This window comes from Pristiophorus japonicus, chromosome 11 (assembly GCF_044704955.1).
Source record: "Pristiophorus japonicus isolate sPriJap1 chromosome 11, sPriJap1.hap1, whole genome shotgun sequence".
NCBI lineage: Eukaryota > Metazoa > Chordata > Chondrichthyes > Pristiophoridae > Pristiophorus > Pristiophorus japonicus.
In genome coordinates, this window is record NC_091987.1 from 74841985 (window position 1) to 74866108 (window position 24124).

Consider the following 24124-nt stretch of genomic DNA (forward strand, 5'->3'; position numbering starts at 1 on the left):
GTATTCATATCCTGGGATCACGTGGGCCTGGACCACCAATAAACAATGATTTATAAAGTTTAGCATGACTTCCTTTTTTTTTGTATTTAGTACCCCTATTTACAAAGCCAAGTATCCAATACGCTTTCTTAACTGCTTTATCAACTTGCCCTGCCACCGTCAAGGATTTATGAATATGCCCAGATCCCTCTGCTCTTGCACTCTCAAAGTATTGCCATTTAGATTATACTGCCTCTCCATGTTGTTTCTCCCAAACTGCATCACTTCACACTAATCAGCATAAACTTGCAACTACCATGTGTCTGCCCATTTTACCAGTCTGCCTATGTCCTCATGAAGTCTGCTACTATCCTGCTCAATATTTACTACGCTGCTAAGTTTTAACTCATCTGCAAACTTCAAAATTGTACTCCCTATACCTGTTCAGATCATTTGTATACAACAAGAAAATCAATGGTCCTAATACCGACCCCAGGGGGACCCCACTGCATATTTCTCTCCAGTCAGAAAAACATCCGTTCACCAATACTCTCTGCCTCGTATTCCTTAGCCAATTACGTACCCAAGTTTCCATCATCCCTTTAATATCATTTCTATTTTCTGAATAAGTCTGTTATATGGTACGTTATCAAATGCCTTTTGAAAATCCATATATGCAACATCTGCTGCACTACCTTAATCATCCCTCTCTGCTACTTCATCAAAGAACATCAAAGTATTCACTAAGGAGGACACCAACAACCTTCCGGATATAAAAGGGGTCAAAGGGTCTAGTAAGGAGGAGGAACTGAGGGAAATCTTTATTAGTCGGGAAATTGTGTTGGGGAAATTGATGGGATTGAAGGCCGATAAATCCCCAGGGCCTGATGGACTGCATCCCAGAGTACTTAAGGAGGTGGCCTTGGAAATAGTGGATGCATTGACAGTCATTTTCCAACATTCCATTGACTCTGGATCAGTTCCTATGGAGTGGAGGGTAGCCAATGTAACCCCACTTTTTAAAAAAGGAGGGAGAGAGAAAACAGGGAATTATAGACCGGTCAGCCTGACATCAGTAGTGGGTAAAATGATGGAATCAATTATTAAGGATGTCATAGCAGTGCATTTGGAAAATGGTGACATGATAGGTCCAAGTCAGCATGGATTTGTGAAAGGGAAATCATGCTTGACAAACCTTCTGGAATTTTTTGAGGATGTTTCCAGTAAAGTGGACAAGGGAGAACCAGTTGATATGGTATATTTGGACTTTCAGAAGGCTTTCGACAAGGTCCCACACAAGAGATTAATGTGCAAAGTTAAAGCACATGGGATTGGGGGTAGTGTGCTGACGTGGATTGAGAACTGGTTGTCAGACAGGAAGCAAAGAGTAGGAGTAAATGGGTACTTTTCAGAATGGCAGGCAGTGACTAGTGGGGTACCGCAAGGTTCTGTGCTGGGGCCCCAGCTGTTTACATTGTACATTAATGATTTAGACGAGGGAATTAAATGTAGTATCTCCAAATTTGCGGATGACACTAAGTTGGGTGGCAGTGTGAGCTGCGAGGAGGATGCTATAAGGCTGCAGAGTGACTTGGATAGGTTAGGTGAGTGGGCAAATGCATGGCAGATGAAGTATAATGTGGATAAATGTGAAGTTATCCACTTTGGTGGTAAAAACAGAGAGACAGACTATTATCTGAATGGTGACAGATTAGGAAAAGGGGAGGTGCAACGAGACCTGGGTGTCATGGTACATCAGTCATTGAAGGTTGGCATGCAGGTGGTTAAGAAAGCAAATGGCATGTTGGCCTTCATAGCGAGAGGATTTGAGTACAGGGGCATGGAGGTGTTGCTACAGTTGTACAGGGCCTTGGTGAGGCCACACCTGGAGTATTGTGTACAGTTTTGGTCTCCTAACTTGAGGAAGGACATTCTTGCTATTGAGGGAGTGCAGCGAAGATTCACCAGACTGATTCCCGGGATGGTGGGACTGACCTATCAGGAAAGACTGGATCAACTGGGCTTGTATTCATTGGAGTTCAGAAGAATGAGAAGGGACCTCATAGAAACGTTTAAAATTATGACGGATTTAGACAGGTTAGATGCAGGAAGAATGTTCCCAATGTTGGGGAAGTCCAGAACAAGGGGTCACAGTCTAAGGATAAGGGGTAAGCCATTTAGGACCGAGATGAGGAGAAACTTCTTCACCCAGAGAGTGGTGAACCTGTGGAATTCTCTACCACAGAAAGTAATTGAGGCCAATTCACTAAATATATTCAAAAGGGAGTTAGATGAAGTCCTTACTACTCGGGGGATCAAGGGTTATGGCGAGAAAGCAGGAAGGGGATACTGAAGTGCATGTTCAGCGATGAACTCATTGAATGGCGGTGCAGGCTAGAAGGGCTGAATGGCCTACTCCTGCACCTATTTTCTATGTTTCTATATAACAAGAGATCAGAAGAATACTATTGTGTTCCTAACACAGATGAGACTGCACACAGGGAGGTTAAAGTAACAGTGACCTCAGTCTTTATTAAGACACTCCAGAGTGAGGAACAAGTCTTAGGGGCCGGCTTATATACAGTGCTCCCAAGGGATGCTGAGATCCCTTGGGACTTCAGGGGATGTGCTCCCTGGTGGCAGAATATGGGAGTGCATGCTTTACAGATACACAACATCACTACCCCCCGCTCCCCGCCCCCCAAAGTCAAAGTGAAAACTATTTACAAGGTGAGGCGGTCAGGATCCTTTCATTCCCTGATGGACCGCCTCGGTACAAATGTTTGTTCTGGTGTGTTGGCTGTGCCCTCGCTGGGCTGGTGTGTTGTTGGCCTTGCAGGGCTGCTGGGTTAGCCTGGCCTTGCTGGGCTGTTGGGCGTGATGGGCTCAATTTCCTGGTGCGGGGTGGTGTCGTTGATCCTTTGGGTGTGTGTTGTGGGCCTGAAAAAGGTGGTGTCTGCTGTGGGTTGTTCAGGGCAGTCTGTGAACCGCAGCCTCATTTGGTCCAGGTGCTTTCTGCAAATTTGTCCATTGTCTAATTTGACTACAAACACCCTACTCCCTTCTTTAGCTATCACCGTGCCCGCGATGCACTTGGGACCATGTCCATAGTTTAGCACATACACAGGGTCATTCAGATCAATTTCCCGTGACACAGTGGGGCGACCATCATTTACATTTTGTTGCTGTCGCCTGCCCTCTACCTGATCATGCACGTTGGGATGGACCAGTGAGAGTCTGGTTTTAAGTGTCCTTTTCATGAGTAGCTCAGCCGGGGGCACCCCTGTGAGCGAGTGAGGTCTCGTGCAGTAGCTGAGCAGTACTCGGGATAGGCGGGTTTGGAGTGAGCCTTCTGTGACTCGTTTAAGGCTCTGTTTGATTGTTTGTACTACCCGCTCTGCCTGCCCATTGGAAGCTGGTTTAAGCGGGGCCGAGGTGATATGTTTGATCCCATTGCGGGTCATGAATTTTTTAAATTCGGCACGGGTGAAACATGGCCCGTTGTCACTGACCAGTATGTCAGGCAGGCCGTGGGTGGTAAACATGGCCCTCAGGCTTTCAATGGTGGCGGTGGTGGTGCTTCCTGACATTTTTTCACATTCAATCCATTTTGAAAAAGCATCCACCACCACCAGGAACATTTTACCGCGAAACGGGCCCGCATAGTCAATATGGATCCTCGACCATGGTCTGGAGGGCCAGGACCACAAACTTCGTGGTGCCTCTCTGGACGCGTTGCTCAACTGAGCACACACGCTGCATTGCCGTACACAGGACTCTAAGTCAGAGTTGACACCGGGCCACCACACGGGGGATCTGGCTGTCGCTTTCATCATTACTATACCCGGGTGTGTGCTGTGGAGATCTGAGATGAACGTCTCCCTGCCCTTTTTGGGTAGCACTACGCAGTTACCCCATAACAGGCAGTCTGCCTGAATGGACAGCTCGCCCTTTCGCCGCTGGAACGGTTTGATTAGCTCTTGCATTTCAACGGGAATGCTGGCCCAGCTCCCATGCAGTAGACAGCTTTTTATTAGGAACAGCCAAGGATCTTGGCTGGTCCAAGTCCTAATCTGGCGGGCTGTGACAGGTGATTTATCATTTTCAAACGCTTCCATGACCATCAACAAGTCTGCGGGCTGCGCCACCATGAACAAGTTTGCAGGCTACGCCATTTCCACCCCCGTGGTGGGCAATGGTAGCCGACTGAGAGCATCCACACAGTTCTCAGTGCCTGGCCTGTGGCGGATGGTATAGTTATACGCTGATCGCGCGAGTGCCCACCTTTGTATGCGGGCTGAGGCATTAGTATTTATCCCCTTGTTTTCAGCGAACAGGGATATGAGGGGCTTGTGATCGATTTCCAGCTCAAATTTGAGGCCAAACAGGTACTGATGCATTTTCTTTACCCCGAACACACACGCTAATGCCTCTTTCTCAATCTCGGTCTTAGACAAGCTCCTGGAGGCAGAGGCGACAGGTTGCAACTTCCCCGCAACGTTAACTTGTTGTAATACACACCCGACTCCGTACGACGACGCATCACATGCTAACACAAGTCTTTTACATGGGTTATACAATACAAGCAGCTTGTTGGAGCATAAAATGTTTCTGGCTTTCTCAAAAGCAATTACTTGGTTCTTTCCCCATACCCAGTTCTCACCTTTACGCAATAACATATGTAGGGGCTCTAAGAGGGTGCTTAACCCCGGTAGGAAGTTACCAAAATAGTTGAGGAGTCCCAGGAACGTTCTGTATCCTGGACGCGTTCCTGATAGCCTCTGTCTTGACATCTGTGGGCCGAATGCCATCCGCTGCGATCTTTCTCCCCAGAAACTCCACTTCTGCTGCCATGAAGATGCATTTCGACCTCTTCAGCCGCAGCCCTACGCGATCCAGTCACTGGAGGACATCTTCCAGGTTTTGTAGGTGCTCGACGCTGTCCCGACCCGTGACCAATATGTCATCCTGAAAAACCACCGACTTGAGTAGGCCCTCCACGCTTTTCTGGAAGATCGCTGCAGCCAACCGAATTCCAAACGGGCATTGTTGTAGATGAACAGTCCCTTGGGCATGTTGATGCAGGTGAGGCCCTTCGAAGACTCTTCCAGCTCCTGCGTCTTATAGGCTGAAGTCAGGTCGAGCTTGGTGAACATCTTGCCTCCTACCAGCATCGCACTAAGTCGTCTGCCTTAGTTAGCGGGTATTGGTCCTGTACCGAGAAACGATTAATAGTTATTTTATAATTACCCCAAATCCTGACCGGGCCATCACTTTTGAGTACTGGAACAATCGGGCTGGCCCACTCGCTGAATTCCACTGGGGAGATGATGCCCTCGCGTTGCAGCCTGTCTAGCTCGATTTCCACTCTCTCCCTCATCATGTGAGGTACCGCTCGCGCCTTGTGGTGAATGAGTCATGCCTCTGGGACCAAGTGGATCCGCACTTTCGCCCCGAAAAGTTTCCGATGCCTGGCTCAAAAAGGGAAGGAAATTTGTTAAGAACCTGGTTACATGAGGCCTCATTGACATGTGATAGCGCTCGGATGTCATCCCAGTTCCAGCGGATTTTGCCCAGCCAGCTCCTTCCAAGCAGTGTGGAGCCATCGCCCGGGACAATCCAGAGTGGCAGTTCGTGCACCGTGCCCTCGTAGGTGACCTTGACCATGGCACTGCCCAGGACAGTGATGAGCTCTTTGGTGTACATTCTCAGTTTCGTGTGGATGGGGCTCAGGCTGGTCTGAGTGCCTTTTTGCACCACAATCTCTCAAACATCTTTTTACTCATGATGGATTGGCTAGCGCCAGTGTCCAGTTCCATGGCTATGGGTAAGCCATTCAATTTTACATTTAGCATTATAGGTGGACATTTCGTCGAAAATGTGTGCACCCTGTGTACTTCAGCATCTGCCTCCTCTCTCTGAGGCTCGAAATTGCTTTGATCCACCATGGACCAATCTTCCTCTGCCACGTGGTGGTTAGCAAGTTTTGCAGATGCATTGAAGGTGCCCCATTGTTCCACAGCTCTTGCAAACATACCCTTTGAAGCGGCATGAATAGGCTGAATGGAAGCCTCCACACCAACTCGGTGTGAATTGCCTTGCATTCATCCTTTGTTGGGGACTCTGAGTCATCTGGGTCACCTGAGGCCTGCTGGCAGTTGCAGACTCGTGGTTTCTGCCCTGTATATTTCTGCTCGCAAACACAGTTCCAGTTATTTTATGAACATTGCTAGCACTTGTGTGCTGAGAGACTTGTTTGGTGTTATCACTGGTGGACATAAGCGCCTGTGCTATCGCAGTGGCCTTACTGAAGGTCGGTGTCTCTGCAGTCAAAAGTTTTCGTTGGATGGTCTCGTGGCCAATGACCAGTACAAAAAAGTCTCTGAGCTTCTGCTTCAGGTGGCTATCAAACTCACATTGTCCTGCAAGTTGCCTTTGCTCAGTGATGTAGCTCGCCACTTCCTGATCTTCAGATCGCTGGCACGTGTAGAACCGATACCCATCAGCACGCTCTCCCACGAGTTAAGATGCTCCCGAACCAGTGTACATAGCTCCTCATACGACTTATCTGTGGGTTTCCCCGGAGGTAGAAGATTCTTCATGAGGCTGTAGGTCGGTGCCCCGCAGACCGTGAGGAGGACCGCTCTCCTTTTTGCAGCGCTTCCTTCTCCGTCCAGTTCGTTGGCTACAAAGTATTGGTCTAGCCGTTCGACATAGGCTTCCCAGTCCTCACCCTCCGAGAACTTCTCCAGGATGCCCACAGTTTGTTGCATCTTTGCGTTGGATTCGTATACTCGTCGCCAGTTATTGTGTTCCCAACACAGATGAGACTGCACACAGGGAGGTTAAAGTAACAGTGATCTCAGTCTTTATTAAGACACGCCAAAGTGAGGAACAGGCCTTAGGGGCTGGCTTATATACAGTGCTCCCAAGGGATGCTGGGATACCTTGGGACTTCAGGGGATGCGCTCCCTGGTGGCGGAATATGGGAGTGCATGTTTTACAGATACACAACAAATACCACAAAAATTATCCTTCTGTGTCTTTATTCTTGCAGTGCATCTTTGGATGCATGACATGCATTTGTGGAGTCGATCCAAGCAACTGTCATATGGTACATATTTAAATCTCCCGTTTAATATCATTCATATCGCTATAGTTTGATTTTTTTTCCATCAAGCTGACTAATTCTAAATTACAACTCCAGTTGCATGTCATTGCATAAACATATGATCTCATGTGAGATGCCATTGTCAAGTTAAAACATTTAGGGGGAAAAATTGGACAACACTTTTGAGGCACGAGACTTGAGCCAGGCGCAGAAGTCTCGCCTCACGCGAGAAATTGGGGTTACTGTCCCTGAAAGGAAGTCAAGCGCAAAATAAAGCACTCCACTCCCTTTCTGGGGTGGTAGTGAGCCGGACCCGTCGGGAGCAGGGCACAGCGCTACGCACTGGACCGCGTAATGGTGCCGCATAGAAGGGACTCTTCCCTTAATTAATCGGAAGGGCCCAAGCTGCATCCTCTGCAGCAACAAAAGGGTCCTAGCTGGACCACCAGGGAGCGGGGTTGCCGTGCCACCACTCAAGCAGAGTGCTGGGCTGCTCGATCATGGCACTGGGTCTGCTTTCAAAGCACGGCAAAATCGGAGGCAGTTTTTTTTTTAAAGCACCACACCTCCCTTTTAACTTGCGCACCGCGAGCGACCGGCCTGAATGCATCCCCTGAAGCTGTCGCTCTCATCACCTGGTGCAGCTGGCGATACCCAGTTTAGGGTCCAGGGCACTAACGGGGCTCTGCGCATGGTGATGACATCATCAGCGCCAGTGGAGTGGGGCGCTACAAGTTACCGCCGTCACTAAACTCCCACCGAATTTAGCGGGAGTCGTTAGCGGCGCTGCGCCAGACGAAAAGTCATTTGCGTCACATTAGCGACCCTGAGGGAGGCACAAATGACCTGAATTTCTAGGCAGTAATCTGGAGCTTATAAAAATTTTGACACATGTCCATATGTTGTATATGGATGAAAGCAAAGTACTAAGATCTCACATGAGACAGAACTTTGCAATGTGTTTCATTCAGCTATAAATATGACCAGATGTAAAATGGATAATTAGCTAAGGATGAAATTGTAAAAGGACCTGGGAGACTTCATATATGCAGCCATCAAAGTATCCAAACAAACAATCGATAAAGCCAATTAAATATTGAAATATATAGCCAAAAGATTAGAATAAAAGTCAGAAGAAGTCATGATCAAACTTTACAATGCTATGGTCAGACCACCTTGAATACTGTGTCCATTTCGGGTCCCTGAGACTCAAGGGGGTCATTCAAGCACTAGAAACAGAAAAGGTTGATTTCCAGTCTTAGAGGTATGAGTTACGAGGAAAGACTGGAGTAATATGGGCTTTTTACATTTTAAAGGAGACATCTTAGAGTTCATCTTAAAGAAGTATACAAGATTGTAAATGGTATGGAAATGATAAATCCATAAAATTACTTTTAATCAAATTGTGAGAGTATGGGTATAAACTAGTAAAAGGCTGATATTGGAAAGTTTATCACAGAAAGAATGATTAACACATGGAATTAACTCCCTGATGGAATACTGGAAGCAAGAGCCTGGAATCTTTTAAGAACCAATTGGAAGTTCCAGTGAGTGGGTACTTTAGAGTAATTCTGGATAGATGAGTTGAGATGGCTTAATGTCTCCTTCATCTGTACTTATCTTGTGATCTTTGTAATATAGGAGTCTACATCATTCTAAATAAATTAAATTGTGTATTGCAACATGAAAACAAAATGCTATCTCAATTTATCTTTGTACCTTATCTGCAGTGTGTCATTTGGAAATTGTAATGGTTTGGCTGTTGTGGACTTCATGCAGAAGACCATTCTACTCAGCATGGGAACTATTGAGCTTTATGGTACAAGTGACCCATTTCAACGGCAGCTTAGATCTCCCCGAAAAAGCAAACAGCTCACTGCAGGTAAAATCCAAATATTAGGTTGCAGTGGCTATCACTTGCTGTGATGGAATGCACATTGCATGAAATTCTGCTTATTCGCATGTATTCTATTTTTTTTAATCTCTATCACTTGTGGTGTACATATGGTCTGCTTATCTATTCAAACAAAGTTATATAATTGGGGAAGGCAGCATACCCAGATTTCAGTTGTTGGCCAGAGCAAAATACCGCAGCAGTCTTGTATATTAATTGCATTGATGTCAAAGTCGTTTCTCTAAAATTGCTGGATTTAGAGATGAAATTTACTAAAAATTAAGAAATTATCAAAAAAAATGCTTCATTCCAAATATGTATCTTTTTTCAATCATCCATGATATTTTTACATCCCTATGTTTTTCTGTTGTGCACCTATAGGAAATATGAATTGTCATTGGTTGCCTGTTTAAGTCAGGTTGGTAGGTCAGTCATGACTAGACTTGTCAATAACCACTGTAAATATTGCCCCATAATAGGTAGTACACTGACTTCAAAGCAAGCAACTTTCTTCCCCAAGGTCTGGTTGTACTATGCTGATTCATCTGGTGCCCAGACGTGTTGGAGGTTGCTCCTAAACTGTAGCAGACAGGTTTTGCACCAAACATTCTTGGGAATAAAACCACAAACATCTATACGAGAGGCATGTTCCACGTCAACCTTTTGTGTAAATGAATAACAATGAATTTTATGACATTTACAATGTAGGAACTTATGATTAAAACATTAAAAAATATATTTGCTATACTTCAAATTATTTGGTAAAATCTTCTCAAGGTTAAAATACAAGTCAGAAAACAAAAAGAGTGGTGAAAGAAAAAAAATCAGACCTTTTCCACATTTCTATTAAATATGAGGAACAGCCTGTGAACATGATTCATTCTGGATATTATATGGATATTATATGGCTTCAAATTAGTTAAAACCGACAAACAGAAAATATTAAGATAATGCTAGATTCATCGTTAGATAACAAAAGTGGTCAATTGGCCAGCCAAACCTTATTGTGGCAATTGAACAAGAAGGATTAGATCAAGTAGGCAAGGTGACAAATATATCCAGTGTGGATCAAGCATATGGGCTAGATTTCTTAACCATTGATTGTGAATGGTCAGAATATCTAGCCCATAATAGCTTATGACTGGTTAACCATTAAGAATTCAGGAAATGTTTCATTATGCCATTCATGTTTGATATATTTGGCTTTCGTGTACCTTAAGCATAATTCTGTTCTGTTAAATAGGGAACATAGATAACATGTCTGTGTGGACTTTATAAACATATCCAACTACCTTGTATAGTTCTGTGTTGGTCACATTTAGTAGTTTTTAATACTTAGTTTTACCTCACTTCACTGTTCCTAACTGCTTTTGAATGGCTTTGTCCTTGGTGTGCATACAAAGAGTGACTTATTTTTCAGTTACCATTTTTTTCTGTATGCTGCTCAATGAAGACTTGCTATTTTACAGCTAGATGCCACTTTCTTTCACTTTAGCCTATATCTGTTTTTCTCTCCTCTGCCTGCCTGCTGCTGGTGATGGTTTGGCATGCTGACAGAAAACCTTTGCATGCGTGGCCTGTCTAGCTTGTACTCACTGAAACGGCTCCGTACATCTCATCAGAGTAAGTTATACATGCCTGTAGACCATATTTTATTCTGTTTTTGATGGATGACTACTATTGTTTTGCCACACTTGAGTGCGACTGGCAGAATTAATATTTTGAGTTGCAACTTCTAAGAGAAGAGCTAATATGGTTTCTTGGTGAATTGCTCCTTTTAAACTAATCATGATTTTTCATAAGTATTGAAAAAAGTATTAATTAAAATGTATTATCCTAATAAAGTGGTTGTATATATTTTGTCGCAGCATCTTGTAATTTCTCTTTACTTTCACATACGTATAACTAACACACAACCAGTACTTCTCAGTGTGGCAACTAAGTTATCCATATATTGGCTTAAAACAAAAAAGTATGGTCTATAATGTGCCCAAACTTTGAGTAGGTTGAAAAAAAATTGGTACATTGGATTCTTGTAATTGTCACTTTGCCAGCTGAAAATGTTTCAGTAAGAATCATGTACCAGAGTAATATTTTGATTCAGCATTTTGCAATAAAATCGCTAAATTTATAATCAGTTACTCTGTGCTTTGAATGCTGCCATCCTTTTGCAAAGGTTGTAATTACAATTCTAGGTTTGAGATATCCACCTTAATAGTGTGCCAAACATTTATAATAAACATTCTCAGTAGCAAAAGGGCATCAGACATGAATTCACAAAGAACAAATTGCAGTATGAATTTTGGAACAAATTAAACGACAGTCCTGTAAGTGAAATTAGCTTTGAGAATTGACAACAAGTGCACTCCACTGTATGGAGCAAAGTATCGGGCTTACCTGTGGTCTCCAACATATTTGACCCTCACAGTCAGCTGAGGCTTTTTATGGTACAATGACTGATAATATAGAAGATACAATCAGTAGAAATGCGAAATAATCCAAATTAGGTTATATTGTCAACTCCCTTCTTTCATGCAAATTTTTTTCTGTAAAATGTTTGGTGTTCAACAACATGCCAAGCTTTTATTTGTTCTGTTACTGCTAGTGATTTCAACAATTAGCATTTTAGCCCATTGTTGGTACACAATGTTCCTGGAAAGCAAAGAAATTGACACTAATCAGTCTGGACTAAATGAAGCATAGCATTTAAACAAATGTCAATACATTTGTCTTTATTGAATGTACATTAGGTATGTAAGTGTATTACTAAATCCTATGCATTCACAGTTTGTGATATACAGACTTTGCACATCTTTTCTGTGAAAGGACATTGTGAATCACACAATATAATTGTTGTTCAGAGCAAGCCAGAAATCTGACTGGGCCTCTGGAGACCACTGAGGGTAGATGCATTGTAGTACTTTGAAGTGCAACTCATAGTTGAGTGGGTTACCCAGTAAATATATTAATTAAATTAGAACTGGATAAATTAGTGCATTTTCTTCTGAGCATCTCTCTCCTGAACCAGATACCCATTTGATTTGATCGGTAATGCTAACAGAAATGGAAAGTGATGAGGCTGCATGTGCTGTAGGAAATAATACTACCCAATGAGAATGGGCAAGCTAAGATCAAACTGAGCCAAAGAAAAACATGGTACTGTATTGGGTTCTATAGTGAACATGCACTATTTGGTTTTCAACTTAACAATGTATGACTTTGTTTTACTTTGGAACGCAGCTTACTTTTCCTCATGAATAAAATTAGTAACAGCAATATTTGCCGTTACTAATAATGTTCAGTAGGATGCTGATTTTTCTTTTTATTTATGATCCTTTATTTAGAATTTTCATCTGAACTTGTGTTTGAACTTCAGTGGAAAAATTGTATTTTGCCCCATTGCTAGTCACCATTAACTATAATCTATTGAATTTCAATGGTTGCCCAATTATCTGCTCCAGCAGTGCTGGACAGTAAGGCATCAAGAATACAACAAAAAGTCAGTACCTAAATAGGCATTAACATTATATTTATTGTCAAAATTGACATAGAAATGACCTGAGCTCCTGCACTGACAGAAGTGCATTCATTTTCTTTTCAGATACACTTTTTGACTTTGCATTATGCTAACACCAGCTTTCAACTTGCAGTATTCGCGGAAGCCCAATTGCTTTTGTTGTGACAAAAGTCAGACAGCTAATTTCAAGGTGCTGACAAGCCTGCCATCTTAATACATAAACACTCAATTATGAGCATTGCTGCTTTTGTATTGATCTACACTAGAATAAAGTGTCCACTTAAATAAAAATAGAAAATGCTGGAAATACGCAGCATGTCAGTCAGCCTCTGTAAAGAGAAAAGGCAGGTTATTAACATTTCAGGTGCCTAAACCTTCATCAGAACTGGAGACTGAAAGAATAAACATGCAATTTAGTAGGGTTGGAAAATGGAAGAGGAGGAGATAGAATCATTGCATAGAATATACATCATAGAAATACATCATGTGGCCCAACTAGTCTGTGCTGGTGTTCATACTCCACACGAGTCTCCTCGCATTCCATCTACCTCATCTCAGCCTTTCAGCATATCTTTCTATTCCGTTTCTCGCATGTACTCGTCGCAATTCCTTTTGAAAGCATTTAAGCTATTTGCCTCAACCACTTACTGTGGTAGCACTCTCTGAGTAAAGAAATGTCTCCTTATTTCCCTATTGGATTTATGGGCCCCAAGTTTCCACATGATTTGCTCCTGATTTTTAGGAGCAACTGGTGTAGAACGGAGTATCTTAGAAATCAGAATTCTCGTCATTTAGTTTGCTCCAGTTCTAGTCAGTTAGAATAGTTTCACTTTGGATCAGAATTTTTTTTTCAAAAGGGGGCATGTCCGGCCACTTACGCCTGATTTCAAAGTTTCGTGAGTGAAAACTTACTCCAAACTAACTTAGAATGGAGTAAGTGAAGATTTTTGTACGCTCGAAAAAACCTTGTCTACACTTTAGAAAATCAGGCGTAGGTTACAAATCAGGCATAAGGAATGGTGGGGGGGGGTGTTTAAAGGGAAGTTTACAAACATTAAACACTTCAGTTTTACAAATAAAGGGCCATCATCAATAATAAATGATAAATACATCAATAAATCAACCAATAAATCAATCAAAAAAAATTAATAAGAAATAAAAAAAAATTTAAATCAATAAATAAAACATTTTCTACTTACCGACTGCATCACCGGGAGCCCTCCAACAGCGTGCTGGGATGCCCCCCTCAGTGTGTCTCTGTCAGTGTCTCTATCTCTCTGTCTGTCTGTGTGTCTCTCATTCTCTGTCTGTCAGTGTCTGTGTTTCTGACAGCGAGAGGAGGGGGGGTAGAGGGGGAGGGATGGGAGAGACGGGGGGGGGGGGAGAAGGGGGAGGGATGGGGGAGAAGGGAGAAGGGGATGGGGGAGAAGGGAGAAGGGGAGGGGGGAGAAGGGGAGAAAGGAGAAGGGGGGGAAGGAGATATGGGGTGGGAGAGGAGGAGATATGGGGGGGGAGAAGGAGATTGGGGGGGGAGGAGATTGGGGGGTGGGGGGGAAAGGAGAAGGGGGAGGGAGGCTGAATGGGCCAGGCCCGAGACTTCGGGCAGGGTCCGTCCCCAGGTAGGTGGCGTTGGGTCGGGTCGGGGTGGTGGTGGGAGGGAGGTCGGTTCGGTTCGGGTCGGGAGGAGGGAGGTCAGGTCGGATCCAGTCCGGAGGCGGGGGGGGGGTGGAGGAGCGGGTGCCGGGTCCGGGGGGGGGGCGGGTGTCGGGTCCGGGGGCGGGGTGGGGGGCGGGTGTCGGGTCCGGTCCGGGGGTGGGGGGGGCGGGTGTCGGGTCCGGTCCGGGGGTGGGGGGAGCAGGTGTCGGGTCCGGGGGCGGGGTGGGGGGGCGGGTGTCGGGTCCGGTCCGGGGGCGGGGTGGGGGGCGGGTGTCGGGTCCGGTCCGGGGGCGGGGTGGGGAGGGGGGGGGAGCGGATGTCGGGTCCGGTCCTGGGGCGGGGGGAGCGGGTGTCCGGTCCGGTCCGGAGGCGGGGGAAGCAGGTGTCGGGTCCGGTCCGGGGGCGGGGTGGGGGGCGGGTGTCGGGTCCGGTCCGGGGGTGGGGGGAGCGGGTGTCGGGTCCGGTCCGGGGGCGGGGTGGGGAGGGGGGGGGAGCGGATGTCGGGTCCGGTCCTGGGGCGGGGGGAGCGGGTGTCCGGTCCGGTCCGGAGGCGGGGGAAGCAGGTGTCGGGTCCGGTCCGGAGGCGGGAAGCGGGAGTCGAGTCGGGTCGAGAGGAAGCAGGAGCTGGCCATGGGAGGAGCCTTATTCACGCAGCCCAAGTGAGGCCATTCGGCCAGGGCTAGGGGTTGCGTGCTTCGGGCCCCTCCCACACAGTTTCGGGCGCCTGGAGCTACTGCACTTGCGTGCCCACTGTAGCGCGCAGAGGTCCCGGCACTGTTTTCAGCGCAGGGACCTGGCTACGCCCCCTACAGCTCCTGCTGCACTGCGCCGAGGGCCAGAGGACCTGCAGGGAGGTGGAGAATATGGAGGGTTTTTTTACGCGCACTCTGTGGCGCGAAAAACGGGCGTCCAGGTCAGGACTGCACCGTTCTAGGCGCAGCTCGAAACTTGGGCCCATTGTAACTAACTTGTTTTTATGGGGGCCAAAATTCAGGGTCTCGGTAAGATCCATTACTGCCCATTTGCGGTGGCAGAATCCTGTGGCCACCGCTTTGTAGACAACTGGTACCCCCGACAGCTTTTTCTGAAGGTGCACCTTGTCTCCTCTCTCTCGGCCCTTGCGTTGTGGCGGACATTAAAGGGGAGGGCGGAATGCCGCAGCTGCCATTTAATTTTCTTTACAGGTCGTCTTCCATGTTGGCCGGACTATTGTGCTCCAGATTCTGCCAGGCCGGCAGCAGGTAACCTGGCACCCTCTCTTGGGTGACAGGCTGCTGGCCCGGCTGAAACCCTGGTGGACCAGTGGCCGAAGTTAGACAATGCCCGATTCTCTCCCCTTTAACGGAGGGGAGAGAGTGTGATGACGCATATGCTCTGTGACGTCACCACCAGCGGCGAAGTCCCAATCCCGCCCCAACTTCCGCCCCTCCGCCTGCCTTACCGCCTCACTATGACCGACTTCCAGTCCAACTTTAAAAAAAAACAACAAAGTCCCGAAAATCAACAGAAAGGCCGCCTCAACGATCCTGGCGGAACAAACTTCAAGAAAAAGTATTGCCGCTCTGGCGGCCCTGAATTTCAGCCCCATGGCCTCTAGTTTTGAATTCTACCACAAGTGGAAATGTTCCCGTCACATCTATCCTGTCCAACCCATTCATAATTTTAAAGACCTTTATCAGGTCTCCTCTAAATCTTCTCTTTTCTAAAGAAGAAGCCCCAACCTGATAGCTGTAATCTCTCAGTTCTGGTACCATCCTTGTAAATCTTTTTTGCACTTCTGTGCTGCTAAGTCCTTTTTATGGTATTGAGACCAGAACTATGTACAGTACTCTTAAATGCGACCTGACCAGGGTCCTATACAAGTTTCACATAATTTCACTACTTTTGAATTCTATAATCCTAGAAATAAATCCTAGTGCTTTGTTAGCATTTTTAATTGCTGACCTGTGATGCAACTTTTAATGATTTGTTCACCGTATCCCTAGATTCCTTTGCTCTTCTATCCCATTCAGTTTCTTATTTTTTACGGTGTAGGTGATGATTCTGCTTTTCCTGTATATCACCTCACATTTATCTGTTAACATTCATTTGGCACTTAACTGCCCAGTCTGCAAGTTTTCTAATGCCGTCTTGTATTGTGTTGCATTATTCCTCAATATTAGTTATATCCCCCAGTTTGGTATAAGAACGTAATAAATAGGCCAGGAGTAGGCTATTCGGCCCTTCGAGCCTGCTGCGCCATGGCTGATATTTACATCAACTCCACCTTTCTGCATTATCCTTATATCCCTTGATTCCCTTAGTATCCAAAAATGTATTGATCTTTGACTGAGTATCCACAGCCCTCTGGGGTAGAGAATTCCAAAGATTCACAACCCTTTGAAGAAATTTCTCCTCATCTCAGTCCTAAATGGCCAATCCCTTATTCTGAGACTGTGACTCCGAGTTCTAGACTCCCAGCCAGAGGAAACATCCTCCCAGCATCTACCCTGCCAAACCCCTTAAGAATTTTATATGTTTCCATGAGATCATTTTGATATTGAGTTACTTATTCCAAAGTCCAAATCATTAATGTAAATTAGGAATAACAGTACTGATCCTTGTGGAACACCGGGTTCAATCCCTGCACCTAAATGATGAGGCACTTTTCAATGGAGCTGGCATGGCGCAAACAGCCAAACAGCAAAGAGTCAATGAAGATGGCAGCGACCCTCAGATAAGTGAAGGCCAGGGGGAGGAGCTACAAAATGGAGTCTGGGGAGGGAGATCAGAGGCAAGCGAAGGGGAATAGAGGCAGGAGATTGAGATAAGAGGACTGGGAGGGAGAATGGAGGCTGGGGGTGAGGGGAGGGGTGGGGAATGGAGGTTGGTGAGGAAGATTGGAAGCTGGGTCGGAGGGAAATGGTGGCCGGGAGGAATCGGAGGCTAGGGAGTAGTTTAGGTTGATCGGGGAATGTTTTTAAATGTGGCATAGGGAGGAGCACTCCTGCTCCTCTCAGCTCCACATTCAGGTAAGTATATTTCAAAAAATTACCTTGTAGGTAGCAGGTGATCCCAAGGTCTGGTTCAGGCTCAACAACCTAAATGCCAGCAAAATTAAGAGAATTGGCCTTAAACCATTTAACAGATTATCACTGTGCCATTTAAATGAGCTGCCTCCCATAGCTTGCTCCCTACAAACCCTGGAGGTCTGCTTTCCTGGATGTGGTTTCCACTTGACATCCTACACACCCCCATGTTCAGAAATTGCATATAGGATATCTCTGGCCCCTTCTACATAGGTTAATGCAGTTCATACCTGCTTAGATGGCAGCTTCTGATACCTGCTCCAACCCTGACTTGAACTTGAACAGTTTATAGGAGGAGACCTACTGAGCTGTTCATAGAAACATAGAAAATAGGTGCAGGAGTAGGCCATTCAGCCCTTTGAGCCTGCACCACCATTCAATAAGATCATGGCTGATCATTCCCTCAGTACCCCTTTCCTGCTTTCTCTCCATACCCCTTGATCCCCCTAGCCGCAAGGGCCATATCTAACACCCTCTTGAATATATCCAATGAACTGGCATCAACAACTCTCTGCGGCAGAGAATTCCAGAGGTTAACAACTCTCTGATTGAAGAAGTTTCTCCTCATCTCAGTCCTAAATGGCCTACCCCTTATCCTAAGACTGGCCCCTAGTTCTAGACTTCCCCAACATCGGGAACATTCTTCCCGCATCTAACTTGTCCAGTCCCGTCAGAATCTTTTATGTTTTTATGAGATTTCCTCTCATCCTTCTAAACTCCAGTGTACAGGCCCAGTTGTTCCAGTCTCTCCTCATATGTCAGTCCAGCCATCCCGGGAATCAGTCTGGTGAACCTTCGCTGCACTCCCTCAATAGCAAGAACGTCCTTCCTCAGATTAGGAGACCAAAACTGAACACAATATTCCAGGTGAGGCCTCACCAAGGCCCTGTACAACTGCAGTAAGACCTCCCTGCTCCTATACTCAAATCCCCTAGCTATGAAGACCAACATGCCATTTGCCGCCTTCACCGCCTGCTGTACCTGCATGCCAATTTTCAATGACTGATGAACCATGACACCCAGGTCTCGTTACACCTTCCCTTTTCCTATTTGCCGCTATTCAGATAACATTCTGCCTTTGTGTTTTTGCCCCCAAAGTGGATAACCTCACATTTATCCACATTATACTGCATTTGCCCACTCATATAACCTGTCCAAGTCACCCTGCAGCCTCTTAGCGTCCTCCTCACAACTCACACCGCCACCCAGTTTAGTGTCATCTGCAAACTTGGAGATATTACACTCAATTCCTTCATCTAAATCATTAATGTATATTGTAAAGAGCTGGGGTCCCAGCACTGAGCCCTGCGGCACTCCACTAGTCACTGCCTGCCATTCTGAAAAGGACTCGTTTATCCTGATTCTCTGCATCCTGTCTGCCAAACAGTTCTCTATCCACGTCAGTACATTACCCCCAATACCATGTGTTTTGATTTTGCACACCAATCTCTTGTGTGGGACCTTGTCAAAAGCCTTTTGAAAGTCCAAATACACCACATCCACTGGTTCTCCCCTGTCCACTCTACTAGTTACATCCTCAAAAAATTCCAGAAGATTTGTCAAGCATGATTTCCCTTTCATAAATCCATGCTGACTTGGACCGATCCTGTCACTGCTTTCCAAATGCGCTGTTATTTCATCCTTAATAATTGATTCCAACATTTTCCCCACTACTGATGTCAGGCTAACTGGTCTATAATTACCCGTTTTCTCTCTCCCTCCCTTTTTAAAAAGTGGTGTTACATTAAGCTACCCTCCAGTCCATAGGAACTGATCCGGAGTCGATAGACTGTTGGATTTTAATCACCAATGCATCCACTTTTTCTAGGGCCACTTCCTTAAGTACACTAAGTTCCTGCTCCATTACACCCTATCTGCACCCATCTTCAGAGTACAATAGAGATCAAAATTTATTGGATCACCTAGTGTTCAATCAGAAAGTTGACAGTCATGCCTATGCCCTGACTTGTAAAGAACAAGGAACGTGAAGGTGAAAGGACAATGCAAACTATCAAAGTTTTAAGAAACTTAATAAAACATACCTCTGTAGATATGATGAAAGGTTTTACATTCATTCTAGGGGATATATATTAACCTCCTAAAAATGATTTAACGTTTACATACTGGGTACAGTATGTGCTTCATGTGATCAGCCATGATCTTATTGAATGATGGTGCAGGCTCGAAGGGCCGAATGGCCTACTCCTGCACCTATTTTTTTCTATGTTTCATGGGACCAATCCCATGTTTTGCAGGGGCCCCATTTGTTTGAGTTTGCTCATCCTTATCAAGAACACCACATTATGTAGGTAAACTGTGCAGTCTGCAGTTGAAACTAAATACTCCAGTTGGGGAAAAATAAGTTGGTAGTCTTTTATGCAATATCTGTCAAGCTGTGCAACATATTTGAGCAGAAAGGTCTGGTTCCAATCAGAGAATTCCAGTTTATCATTCTTGTTCTCACCCGTTTTCTCTCTCCCTCCCTTTTTAAAAAGTGTTACATTAAGCTACCCTCCAGTCCATAGGAACTGATCTGGAGTCGATAGACTGTTGGAAAATGATCACCAATGCATCCACTTTTTCTAGGGCCACTTCCTTAAGTACACTAAGTTCCTGCTCCATTACACCCTATCTGCACCCATCTTCAGAGTACAATGGAGATCAAAATTTATTGGATCACCTAGTGTTCAATCAGAAAGTTGACAGTCATGCCTATGCCCTGACTTGTAAAGAACAAGGAACGTGAAGGTGAAAGGACAATGCAAATACCTGATATAGAAATCCTCACTCAATCGTTACAAAACTCAGCAAATTTGCAAAGAATTTATTGATGGCCATTTATAATTCAAGTTTGTACAGATTCATGAATTCATTGGCCTTTTAGGTTCATGTATAACATTGTTAGGAATAAGGGCAAGTAATAGACCTAAGAACTTTTTTTAAAGATCATCTTTAATATTTGTTTTTCTTTTTTTAAATTACATCATTCCCTTCATTGTCCAATTTGAAAAACTGCTCTTACAGCATTAAACCCTGGCTGCTGTGAAGGTATGTTTCACATTTGCTTCCCTCTAGTTATTTGCTTATGTATGTATATATGTTTGAAATGAATGTGGCTCATGATGTTTTTGATCTTTTAAATATGAATAATTCAGATATCAACACAATCCTCTGCAATGTGTTAAAGACTAGGCATTAAATTCAGCTTGTATTTAATTTTATAGAGTGTGCGCAGAAGCGAGATTTAGGATAAATATCACTGACTCTGCCCGCCCCCACCCCCCCCCCCCCAGCGCAATTCTCACTAACCCTTTTCTGCACATGCATCCAACATCGCGTTGCCTTCGATCCATCCAGCAGGAGGCCCGAGGCCCGAGCAGCCCAATGCATCCGCCAAGCATCTGAGCCACCCGCAGCGCCGAGCCTGGAATGGGCCCCTGCAACGCCGCAAGCGTCTGCTCGGGGGGGGGAGAGCGAGAAGTGGGGCAGCGGAGAGAGCAAGAGAGCCTGGGGTGGGGGCGGGGTGGGGGAAGAGAGAGAGAGAGAGAGCTGGGGAGAGAGAGAGAGAGAGAGAGAGTGGGGGACGGGGGGGGAAAAGAGAGAGAGAGCCTGGGTTGGGGGGGAAAGGACGCGGGGAAGAGAGAGAGAGCCTGGGGTGGGGGGTTGGGGGGGAGATAGAGAGAGAGAGAGAGAGCCTGGGGGGTGGGGGGCGCGGGGAAGAGAGAGAGAGAGTTTGCGGGGGGGGGAAAGAGAAAGAGAGAGCCTAGTGGGGGAGAGAGAGAGCTTGGGGCGCAGGGTGGATAGAGAGCGCGCGGGGGGGGGGGGGAGGAGAGCCTGGGGGGGAGACAGAGACAGATTGGGGGGGGGGGGTTGTTGGATAGAGAGAGCGTGGGGGGGGGGGTGGAGGGGGAGAGTGAGACAGGTGGTGGGGGGGGGGAATGGAGGGGAGAGGGAACTCGGAGAAGACGGATCACGTCCTTCCAACCCCTTGGTGTGTGGAAACTCGGTGCGTGTGTTACAAGGGACATTGTTGGGGTGGATAAAATCTAGAAGTCACGACACTGTCACTATTCACTTCATACTGGATAAACCTGTTAACAATCCGCACACAATGACCTATCTATGGGGGAGGGGGGGCGGGAGGGTGGGGGTGGTGGTGTAAGGTCTTGCGTTTGGGTAAGGGACTTCGGCTAGGGGAGGGATGCACTTGCGCTGGGGTAATGGACTTCAGCTGTGGGAGGCAGCACATGTGCTGGGGTAAGGGTCTTCAGCTGCCGGAGGGATGCACTTATGCTGGGATAATGGACTTCAGCTGGAACTTGGTGGTTTTTGGAGAGATCTATCCTCTGTGGCTTCTGAAGTCAAAATGGATCGAATTACAAATTGAAAAGTCACTCAGAACTTGGGCTGGGCAGTTCCAGTTACACACCCCAGAGGAACTTCAGGGTGTGGCTTATCCTCCAAAGGGACCAATCAGCAATAAGTCAGATGAAAATGGACTTATTTTCCATTCTCTGAGGAATGCAGAGAAACGGCTGCATTTCAGTTAGTACAAATAGACACAGCAATGTTGAATTTCCTTTTTCTTCCAATGTATTGTGGATAGTAAAATAAATACTTCCAGTTTCTTGCAGCTATGCTGAATAACTTTATAGAGTTTATGATTTTTATTATTGTTACACAATATCAACATAGTTCAGTTACATAGAAGTGGAAAAATGATTTTTAAATATTTAAACTGAATTTATCCCCAAAAAAGCATAACAGCTGTTATCACTTTCTTGAAGCCTTGTTGCAAAAGTCAAGAAAAAATGCATCTCTTCCAACACATCATTTATATATGAGTAAACAATTCAGAAAAGTCAAACAAAATACATAATTCCAGGTCCCCAGATATTATTGACGCGTGTATTTCCAAATGGATCATAGAATGGTAGGTTAGTTGGATATATAAAGGAGGGGTGGGATATAAACATATTACACTCTGATGTAGTTAAAGCCAGCTCTAAACCATAAAATAGGGGTATGAACTTTTTTAACACTCAAGAGGAATTAAAGGCCAAGAGCCTCATTCTGAGCACATTTGGTATTGTATCCCAATAATAGGAACATAGGCTATTCATACCCTCAAGCCTGCTCAATTAGATCATGGCTGCTCTGGACCTCAACTCCATTAACCTGCCTTAGCTCTATGGGCTAGACTTTTGGCTTCATTGTCGGCGATTTTCTCGGCGTTATAGCTGGTTTTCCGCCCGGTGAGAGTTTCCACCTAAGTTTTTGCCTTGGTATTGCCCACTTGTGAAGTCGCCCGCCAGAACCAAACCGCCCACGTGCAATGCCGAGAACAACCGCCAGGGCGTAAGTTTGGCCTCAACCGCCGATGTCCAGATCGCCGAGAGAACCACCCTGTAAAAGCTGCTTTTACAGGGCGGTAAAGGGGGACCCTGCAAAGAAAGGTAAGTTTAAAGGTTCTTTAATTATTTTTTTTTTAGTTTTAACACGGCAATTAGGGTTAAAACTGTCTTCGGAATGCTTTGTATGTTTTTTTTTAATGAAATTTTTTTTTAAAGTTTTCCCCCTCCCTAGGCCCAACCGCAGCCTCGGACTAAATTTTACTATTTACCGTCCCATCATCATCATCATAGGCAGTCCCTCGAAATTGAGGAAGACTTGCTTAACATGAGTTCTTAAGTGGCTGTACAGTCCAATACAAGAACCACAGTCTCTGTCACAGGTGGGACAGATAGTCGTTGGGGAAAGGGGTGGGTGGGACTGGTTTGCCGCAAGCTCTTTCTGCTGCCTGCGCTTGATTTCTGCAAGCTCTCGGCGATGAGACTCGAGGAACTCAGCACCCTCCCAGATGCACTTCCTCCACTTAGGCCATCCTTGGCCAGGGACTCTCAGGTGTCAGTGGGGATGTTGCACTTTATCAGGGAGGCTTTGAGGGTGTCCTTGTAATGTTTCCACTGCCCACCTTTGGCTCGTTTGCTGTGAAGGAGTTCCAAGTCGAGTGCTTGCTTTGGGAGTCTCGTGTCTGGCATGCGGACAATGTGACCTGCCCAGCAGAGCTGATCAAGTGTGGTCAGTGCTTCAATGCTGGGGATGTTGGCCTGGTCAAGGAGGTTAATGTTGGTGCATCTGTCCTCCCAGGCCATTCTGGTAACAATCGCCCATGTTGCTAACTTTCCACTTATCCGCTGAGAAAATCGCTGGCAATGGGTGTGCAACACCCATTTTCTCGCTGGGCAATTAGTTTTACTTACTTTAAACTTTAAAATGGAAATTCTCGCCAGCTTTTTTCGCCAAATGTTAACGGTGCTTCTCAGCGGGCAATCGGGCGTTGAGGGCCTTTAGGGAAAGTCTAGCCCTAAATCCCTTGGTATCCTTACCAAACAAAAATATTTCAATCTCAATTTTAAAGCTCCAATTGTCCTAGCACCCACTGCTGCTTGGGGGAGAGATTTCCAAATTTCTACTACCCATTATGTGGAAAAAGTGCTCCTGATTTCCTTCATAAATGGCCTAGCTCTAATTTTGATTTTGTGCACTCGTTCTTGATTACCCCATCAGAGGAAATAGTTTCTCGGTATCTAACCTATTAAATCCTTTTAACATTTTAAACCCCTCAATCAGATCACTCCACAATCTTCTGTACTCAAGGGAATACAAGCCGAGTTTATATAATAATTTAACCCTGTAAGCCACGGTACTATTCTGGTGCATCTGTGCTGCACACCCTCCAAGGCCAAAATATCCTTCCTGAGGTAAGTGCCCAAAATTGAACACAGAACCCTAGATGGGGTTTAACCAAGGCTTTATACAATAATTAGGGAGATAGATTGCCAAGAACGAGAATCCCAAAGAGTGTGTTGCCAGGGTAACGGATAGCTTGTGGCGGC

The 24124-nt window shown here is 45.6% G+C and overlaps 1 protein-coding gene across 7 annotated transcripts in view; it reads left to right on the forward strand.

Moving 5' to 3' along the window:
• The window catches only part of LOC139276085 (syntaxin-binding protein 5-like), a 671748-nt gene that overhangs the window by 538132 nt on the left and 109492 nt on the right, over positions 1 to 24124 (forward strand). For 4 of the 7 annotated variants that reach the window (XM_070893547.1, XM_070893550.1, XM_070893548.1 and 1 more), the window contains exons 18-19: positions 8821 to 8972; positions 20250 to 20273. In XM_070893547.1, coding sequence (XP_070749648.1) covers positions 8821 to 8972; positions 20250 to 20273 — 176 coding nt within the window. The remainder of the gene's footprint in view (positions 1 to 8820; positions 8973 to 20249; positions 20274 to 24124) is intronic. The other 3 variants (XM_070893549.1, XM_070893553.1, XM_070893554.1) reach the window with 1 other exon arrangement.